Source organism: Lethenteron reissneri, chromosome 17 (genome assembly GCF_015708825.2).
Source record: "Lethenteron reissneri isolate LAM-NWPU_2019-01 chromosome 17, ASM1570882v1, whole genome shotgun sequence".
Taxonomy (NCBI): domain Eukaryota; kingdom Metazoa; phylum Chordata; class Hyperoartia; order Petromyzontiformes; family Petromyzontidae; genus Lethenteron; species Lethenteron reissneri.
Genome location: NC_083795.1, coordinates 9,685,292 through 9,695,079, shown reverse-complemented (window position 1 = coordinate 9,695,079; position 9,788 = coordinate 9,685,292). Strand labels below are relative to the sequence as shown.

The following is a 9,788-nucleotide window of genomic DNA, read 5'->3' as shown; positions in this document are numbered from 1 at the left end:
GTTTGTACATTTGTCAATTCCATATGCTGCCAACTATAGTCATCTGATTTGTCATGGTGAAAATATGTTAATTACCAGCCACAGAATATTGTACAATGTGGCTGGTAATGTGGCCAATTTCAGTACTGTATGCGGAATCCTATTAAGATGCGCTTCTGCGACTGCCTGGAACGCTCTTCCGATATTAGGAAGCCACTTGAGCTATGCGTTTTTAAATCTCGGTTGAAGACTCATTTCCTTGTAAATGCTTTCTTGTCCACCTGAACGTCTTGTACGTTGCGAAAGAAGTTCATTAGATACACGACTTTCATTTAGTTACCTTGAAGATTGTGATTTGCTTAAACAATTTAGGAGTAACTTTTTTAGAGTACATCACAGCTGGCAAATTGCATAAAGCAAAACATGAGCATTTGCAGTGGTGCACATGCACAACTAATATACCATGACTTTAAATGATACGTTGTATGGATAATTATTTTCACTGTAAACATGCAATGTCCAATAAACAACATTACATTCATCACTTTAAAAGGGCCTTCTGTTTAACTTCTTTAAATTCATGTAGTGCTCGAGTTAAACTACATTATTTGAGATGGGAAGCATTGAGTTGTGCCAAGTATCGAAGCCATCCTTGCTGCCATTCGGCGAAGGTGGGCTGGCATGTTCAAATGCATGACACTGCTGAAAGCAGTCTTGTATGGAGAGCTGTCCCAAGGAAAATGCCATGGAGGACAGGGTGCTACAGCTTGGCGGATGTACTCAAGCGACATCTGAAAGTTACACATTTCTGTGGACAAATGGGATAGGCTGGCCTTGCACTTGTGTGCCAAGCATCGACAAATACCCCAGAAATATTTGAGATTACAATTCCGAGAAAATATCTACCCACCTAAAATTACGCGTAGTTTACTCAACATCCATTAAATAAGTCACACTTACGTTGTATAAACATGTTTATTAAGCAAAGTGTATATGTACTTTTTAGTACTTCATCGTCATACAAGATGCCGGTATAAGGTATTTCACATTCTGCGCCGCAGTCTAAATTCTTTTACTCAAAGCACTGGCAATACCTCAAATGTGCGATTTACAATTGAAATCAAAAACACACTTTTACTTTTGTTAATTACTGCAATACCAATAAATCAACATGGACCGATCAATAAACTCAAATATAAACAGCAAATAGATACATTTTTTTAAATTCCATTCAGTATTTGAAATATTTACATTGTCATTTAGGCTACTTTAGTATTATGCATTTTAACATTTAAATTACAGCTACAAATCATCACATACAAAAACATCAAAAACCTATAAAAAGCTTCCGTAAAGGCAGTGTAACAGTAATCAGTCAATGAAATCTATTTTTTATTTATTAATAAAATATTCTGATCATTTGCACCAGCATAGAAGGCCTTTACAAACCTCCAATATTGATGAAAATATTTCAAAATACACCATTTATATCATATATTCTTTGGTCAATAACAAAAATACAGTAAACAAAAATTGCTACATTCATTGGAAAAAGCATACAATTTCATATACAGTGCTGAACTCACTGGGGAATTTGTGGCTTCAGGCAACGGGGTTACACTGGGTCCCATTTGTAGCAGGGCTTGTAATGCCTATTGCGCGACACTGAAACCATAGTGCTTCAGGGACTTAAGATCGTACATAAATCTAAACACAAGGCCATTTACAGCCTTGTTCAAGTTTGCAAACGTACCAATGTACTTTAGCAAAAATACACTTTAATTTTTTTAGACACCAGCTACATGGGTACATTTGTTTTAAATTAAACAGTGCTTGAAAGGTGTAGGTCATTAAAATGTAAATTTTCCAATATATAAATGCTATATATAAAAGGTTATTTTTTTCTTTTAATGTACTTTCAATTTTACTTCTATGCAATATTTGGAACAATTTTTTTGTAATTTAAATGCAGACCTTGTGTAATATTCAGAAAATAAATTGATAACAGTAAATATTTGTTTCCCTTTCATATGTAATACTGGGGGTTTTATGCAGGTTAAATTATAAGCACCCCACAAAATACTACGCAAATTTGTTTGATCACTAAACACTTTAAGTTAAAAACATTGTAAAATTATATTTTACAAACGGAGCATTTTAGATTGTGGCAAAATAAGGTACATTCTATTGGCATATTAATGGTATAGTTAAACCCAAATTCTTCAGTAGCAAACGTGATACAGCACAAAATTCATTAAAATGCATAACGTATGAAGTTTAAAAGTGTAACGCACCAAGAAATCCAGGAATTAGTATTAAACAAATACAAGGGCAGCTTAACACAACAGTCCCTTCTGGCGGGCCATATATGTAAAACAGTTTTCAAACAGCAAATATTACTATTACATATAGTACAAGGTACATCAAGGTGTAACTACTGCAGAATACTTATCCAGGCCAGGAATACAAAAAAACATCACCAGCACTTTTAATGTGCCATAATTAAATTTTCATTGGCTGATTTTAATAGGAATTGTGCAACATGGAGGCTATGCGTACTAGGGGAAATGAAGAAGCTAAAGAAATTTACAACCGTTATAAATCAGAGAAATAACCCTACATCATTTAAGGTTCTAATTTAAAAAGTGTTCAGAATTAAATAAAACATTCTACAATTATTCCATATTGATCAGACAATGCTTTTAAGCGCTATTTCTGAATTGTAATTTCCATTTAATTGTCAAGTGCAGTGTGTGGTCTTTTGTGACCTTAATTCTAACAGCACAATTACATCTCATAACTTTAAAGTAGATGACGTTTGTTCAGTAATCAACAATATATTTAGGAGACAATTGTATTGTGACTACTTCCGTGACTATAATGTATATAAAGCAGCAAGAGTAATTCCCCTGTTATTGACCATTTTGAACACAAAATGTTCCCTTTTAGGAGAACAAATGTTGTGTAATGCCCTTTACATATAAACACTGAATTTCTAGTAGTTATCCAATCGAATTGGCATCTAATAAAATGCGTCAAATATTGACTTGTGTCTGAAATTGACTTTGTTTTACCTAGTTTTGGAGTTGGAATGTTTTGAATAAGTGCCAGCAAGATACAAAATAAGGGGCAGACACATGGGGCTTTTTGGTTGGTATTAGGGGACAGGGGACAAGGGCAGAAACAAGATTTCAAGCAGTGAGTGAAATCACCCTCCAGGCCCCACCCCGATCCACCTCTACCAATTAAGGTTGCACAACTCATGATATTTGACTGAATGTGAAGAGAACATGGTAAGAAAAAACTGTATTATGCTATGCCTGATACTTGAAACCATGCTGAGATGGAATATAGAAATTGCTTAACCAGCTGATTCGTTTTTTTCCCACAAGATATGTCCAAACGTGCAGAAAATTGGAGTGTGGGATAATGGAGACCTACCTTTGCTTGGGCAAAGTGCAACTTTTTCAAATGGAACAGTCATTGACCCAACTATAGTTTAAACGTGTGTGTCATATCCATTTAACAATACTTTTTTTTCAACGTGCATTGGCCCCTGTTTAATTTGTGGGAAAGTGCCATTTTAAACGAGGGCAATCAGTGGGCCTCGAAATGAGCTCTGAAATGTTTTATTCCCTCAGGTGAAAGGGCTATCCCTTCCACCGAGCCTTGACACGAAGATTGACAGGGATACTCAATCTTTCCTACCCAGTGTACCAATTGAACATGCGTTTCTCTCTGTCATGAGGATCCTTGCTTCACAACCATGGTACTTGTTTAATAAAGTTGTATATTAAAGCACACAAAATAATGTTAATACATTGGTGAGTATGTATTGCTTAAATGTGATTAATGTACAATGTTTGCGTTTCAGCATAAGGTAAAATGAAAATGAGAAATTAAGTTGAAATATGACCAGCAGTACTGTCAATTTAGTGCTTTGTCCAAAATCGTTTGATCACGAGAAATGAAAAAGTAGCTGATATAAAAAAATGCAGAACTGAAAATAATATGATAGTGTATGAAACAACGGCAAACACAATGCCCAGCCAGAGCCTATGATTAACCAAATACCACAACCAAATTAAGCGACTGTTAAATAGCCATAATGAAATGCACCAAGTACTCCTTTGGAGATATACTGCACATTAATCAGTCCCTCTGAAAGAAGGACAAGATTGTACCAATAATAATATGAATAGACCTACTGCGTTAGGATCAGTGGCAAAACACTCCAGAACTAGGCACATGTTGGTCCATGTTCGCACGGCAACTCGTGAAGTGATTTCTCTAGCTCCCCCATTCACGCCCTTCACAAAACGCGAATGCAGTTTCCACGTGGCAGATATTAACTGCCTTCCATATTTGATGTGGTGGCATCCACAGTCAACATTAGTGTAAGTATTATATATTTTTTTTACAAATTAAAACAACAATATTATGCAGCGTACCAGGACTTCGATGGGTGTGGGGTGGATGGACGGGGACTGGATAATTACCGGGAAGTATTTGCCGCTGCATTTGGGTTAATTAATTTCCACGAAAATTAAATTTCTACTTTTTTTCGTATCAAATCCCCATAATTTGTACTCGTTATCGTGGTCATCACTGTCATCGCTGTCATCGTCGTCGTCGTCACAGAACATCATCATTACGCTACCACCACCAATCATCAAACCCACCCAAACCATCACTGGTCATCATCATGACCCAATCCCCATCAGATAATCCTGCGCCTCGCTTGCAGTGCTGGGGCTCCGGCGGTTGGGGTCGCCGTCACAGCGGCAGCGGCAGCAGCCGCCGCAGCCGCAGCAGCCGCAGCTGCGCGCAGCTTGCGTGGTGGTGGCGGGTCCCCACGAGCGTCCCGGGACAGGGGGCAATACTTGATGGTGTGAGCCCGGTCGCCGTTCACGCCGCACAGCGGGCACGTGTAGGCGCGCAGGCGCGGGCACAGCACGCGGCCGTCGGGCGCCTTGAGCACGTGGCCCGCGTACACCGCCTCCGCCTCGCCGTTGTTGCGGCAGAAGACGCACACGCGTGGCGGCTCCGCGCATTTACCACGGACCTGCGGGTGGGAAGGGGGTGGGAAGACGGCCATCCACGACGATAATATTAATAACTAGCCTTTTGCCCGTCCAAGGACGACGGGTGTATTGCAGTAAATCTGGAGCTTGCAAGCGAAAAGCAGACCGCGACGTGATATTCATTGCATCGATTCGTGTGCAATTTGTAAGGGCGCGGTGACAGAGACTTATTTCATTTATAAAGGTTATAATCCCTTGTTCATCGTGACGTCCTTTTTACTTCGATGTCTCAACAGCGTTACTGAGATCGCGTGACGTGAGGGTTCTGCCTTTGTAGTGAGGGTTGTCAGTTGACACCGAGGAGGGGGGGGGAGCCCCCCCATGTGGAGTGACGTCAGCCGCTAATTATTATTAATGTTGGGGGGGGGTGTCCATTGGGAAGACGTCACCTCTTCATGATTATTAATGTGGGGGGCTGTTCGATGTGGAGTGACGTCACCTGCTCATGATTATTAATGAGGGGGGGGTGCTACATGTGGAGGACGTCACCTGTTCATGATTATTATTGTGAGGGGCTGGTTCATCATTATCGTAGTAAATGTTGTCGAGTTGTACTTCTGCGCTGCATAAACGTTTTGTTTCTGCGTTTGTGCTGTCACGAGATGCCCTGAGAACCAACGTGGTTGCAGGCTGCAGGTTAAGAACCACTGTCCTATGATGCACGTGGCTTTGGGTTGCGCAGCGTGCTGTTTGGAATTATTTGCGACCAAGGAGACTTGTGTTGCCTCCGAGACGTCGTGATTTAATTTAGTTATTATTTTATAATTTTTTTACCTACGTGACTTTACCAAAAAAAACTTAAAAGAGTATGGACCAAGGATTAATTTCAGAAATGCAGCCGCAGATGTCCGCAGCTGAGCTCCGGAATACATTCACCCCTCCCCCGCCTTCCCAGGCGCGCACGGAAGGGGTTGGGAGGGGGGCCTGGCAGATATTTAAATTAAGCCGTGTCCGACGTTTCGAGAAACTTCTGACATGATGTTGGGCGTGTTTCCCAGTTATATTATTGTTATTATTTATATGTAGCGACGTTAGAATTGTAGCGATGAAAATAGACAAAGTATGGAAAACACCGTGTTAAAAAGGTCTATGTTTGAACCGCATTTTAACATGGCATGGAAGAGGTGGTGTTATTTAATACGCACCTAATTTACCCCCTACAGGGTGTCGAAGTGGTTAACAATATAATCATTTAATTGTATAAAGCGCCCTTATAGCACACTGAATTATATGAACTGGGCTATAAAATATCGATTCCCGATCACGGCTAATTTCAGTAACGAATTATAACATATGGATACGTCTCCCGCCATCCCTCTTCACCAAACAACCGACATGGCGTGGTGTGGCGTTCAATACAGCAGTGGCTTCACAATAGGAATGAATGCCCCACTTAACAATGCGAGTGCTGGTTAGCCCATGCCTACGTGACCCGTAACGTTCATCGTTCTCGCGTACGCAGCACGCAACTTGCACACGGCATCACCACTATACGACATCATCACTATCACCACTACACGACATCACCACCACTACCATCACCACCACCACCACACGACATCACCACCACTACCACCACCACCACACGACATCGCCACTACGCAGCACAAAAGCGCTTCGTGGTTCACGGAGTGAAACTGGCTGCGAAATGGATCGACAGTAACGGTGACATCACCGGTTCACCCAGACACAATCGAGTGCCGTATGTGCATGCTCAAACATGAGTTACGAATTAAAATCGCCTAACAACCATGCCAACAAGCAACTGCATAAAAGTTATACCAAATACAGCACGAGGTATTGGATCACTGGATTTTTTTTTAATATTCTAAACCTTAACTGGATTCTGTCGCCTACCAACATGCACAAACATATTGTGCAATCCACTGCTGAATCAAGACCTCATTCAGTGCGGGGTCATGGGGGTTACTTGACCATACTTCACCACCCTGGCTCGTGTACGTATCAAGGATTGCGTCGCACCGAGATAATTAGCACCCAGTCATATTAGACACGCTTGAGGCATGCCACAACACATTCAACAGTCTCGACAAAATGTCAAATGTGTAGTCGAGCTTGCCCTGCCGCATAGCAGGCATTTCAATGGCCGGAAGAGTTCGCAGCTGCCAATGTTTACGTAATGGAAACAAAAAAAAACCCGGTGCAGACAATTACAGGGAAATATTCCGTGCTCATCAAAGACACGTAATTGCGCTTGGATTAAAAACAACAAAAATAACTTTATGTCAACGCAGCAGGCATCATACGGGTTACAACCTCCATTGTCTAATTGGTTACCCGTGCTAATTTGCGCACGGAATGCAAACACCTGTTCACGCGACCCAACAAAAGATGGCTTTAAAAACTGCGTTTGTCCTGCCTCAATTAATTATCACAGCCTCATTGATGAGTGTCCGTGCCGAGGTGTAATTGTTTTAAATAATTCCCCCGTCTCCCAAAAAAAAACTAAATCTGCGGTGGATTAACTTATCGTTTGCTCCATTGACATAAATCATCACTAAGTAAGCGTCGTCATTTCGTGAAGGAAGAGACAATGGGGGGAGGCGGTGGTGCCTATTAGGCAAGTGCGCCACACAAAGGAGCGCTCCGCTTGCCTTCTTCCTTCAAACGCTCCACAAAACGCAATCGTCTCTTTCGCATCGCCCTCGTCCCGAAACACGACACGCGTTTCATGTCCATGAAGACGCTGCCGAGCAAATCCCAATCGTCAACAATTCCTCTAGCCGGGAAGGCGCATTCGAACGGATGACGAGAGCATTGATGAATTCCGCCGTGGAAACACACAACGCGCAACTCGTGTGCGTGCGGAACAGACTGAATGACGTTACGAGAATATTGAAGACAATGAGATGTGCTGTATAGATCATTGATGATCACACTGCGCGCCATGCACATCCTCAACCCCGCGGCTATGGCAGCCCAGGCTTTAATGTGTGCATGTGCGCATGTTGTTTACTGCACGCAATCGCGCACGCACGACATGTTTACCTTTCGGTTCCTCCGCTCCGCTTCGAAGAAGGGCGACGGGAACGATTCGGGTTCCGAGTCGACAAACCAAGGATCCTGGTCCCCTATGGTTCCGATCCGTCCTCCTCCACCACCACCACCTCCTCCACCTCCTCCACCACCAGCGCCGCCAAAGAGGCTCAGCACCGAGAATCTCTCCTCGAGCTCAGCCATGAAGGCGACCCTGTCCTCGCTGACCCCTCCTTCCTCCAGCTCCTCGCGGGGACTCGAGTGCGGCGGAGATTCGGAATAGCAGCTGCTGCCCAGGCTGTCCGAGTCGGCGCCGCGGTGGGGTGGCAGCTCCAGCCCCGAGCTCGGGGGTCCCAGGGCGCTCAAACCCAGCGGGGAGCCGCGCATGGCGATGGGGGCCCCGCGACGCTCGTGCGGCGGCGGCGGGTACGAGGCGCCGTGGTGCCCCGCGCCGATGACTGCGGCGACGGGCAGCGGGGAGCTGGCAGGGAGGTCGAGCCCCAGGGTGGCTCGAAGAGCCTCGCAGATGGACGGCGGGGCTGGCTCCGGTGTCGCCACCACCTTCTCCTTCTTGGTGACCAGCGTGCTGAGTCCCAGGTAGTCGTTCCACGAGTTGAAGGTGTGCTCGTACGACTCGCGTAGGTAATTGCAATTTAAATAGTCCATATTGGCGTGCATTTAAGTGGTCGCACTAATTTTTTCACGGCGCGGGATTGACTAAATCTCGTTTTGCGCGTGGACGTGGCCACGAATGTGATTGACGGCGTTGATGTTGATTGCAAATGACAACAATGATGATGACGACGACGACGAGGAAAAAACGAAGAAGATGGCAGTCGGTGGACACCTCTCAACAGGTTCTCTCGCTCGCTCTCTCTCTCTCTCGCGTTTATTGTTGATTCGGCTTTTCCATGTCGCACAACGCGCTGGAAATGTCTGCTCTTTATTGCATGCGAGGGAGGCGAGGCGCACGCTTTTATGGTTGTGTTCGGGGGCGGTGGGCGGGAGCTCGCAGGCGAAGAAGGATGCCCGCTCCTCTCCCCGCTTCCATTGGTGCGCGCCGCGCGCTCCCAGTGCGCTGATGTCAACGGGAGGCGCGCCTTGGTTACTCCGCGTGACACGCGCACCCCGCACACGACTCACTACTCACTACTCACGCACACTACTCACTACTCACGCACACTACTCAACTCACTACTCACGCACACTACTCACTACTCACGCACACTACTCACTACTCACTCACACTACTCACTCACGCACACTACTCACTACTCACTCACACTACTCACGCTCACTACTCACGCACACTACTCAACTCACTACTCACGCACACTACTCACTACTCACGCACACCCCACTCTACTCACGCACACTACTCACTACTCACTCACACTACTCAACTCACTACTCACGCACACCCCACTCTACTCACGCACACTACTCACTACTCACGCACACTACTCACTACTCACTCACACTACTCAACTCACTACTCACGCACACCCCACACTACTCACGCACACTACTCACTACTCACGCACACCCCACACTACTCACGCACACTACTCACTACTCACGCACACTACTCACGCACACTACTCACTACTCACGCACACTACTCAACTCACGCACACTACTCACGCACACTACACACTACTCTACTCACGCACACTACTCACTACTCACGCACACCCCACTCTACTCACGCACACTACTCACGCACAC

The 9,788-nt window shown here is 44.6% G+C and overlaps 1 protein-coding gene across 1 annotated transcript; it reads right to left on the bottom strand.

Annotated features, from left to right (window-relative positions):
• Window positions 1-940: 940 nt before the first annotated feature.
• NANOS1 (nanos C2HC-type zinc finger 1) lies at window positions 941-9,024 on the bottom strand. The gene is made up of 2 exons (XM_061553088.1): window positions 8,073-9,024; window positions 941-5,044 (listed from the first exon to the last, which is right to left on the bottom strand). The coding sequence occupies exons 1-2, from the start codon at window positions 8,736-8,738 to the stop codon at window positions 4,700-4,702; spliced, it is 1,011 nt and encodes a 336-aa protein (XP_061409072.1). The 5' UTR covers window positions 8,739-9,024; the 3' UTR covers window positions 941-4,699.
• Between the last annotated feature and the right edge of the window lie 764 nt (window positions 9,025-9,788).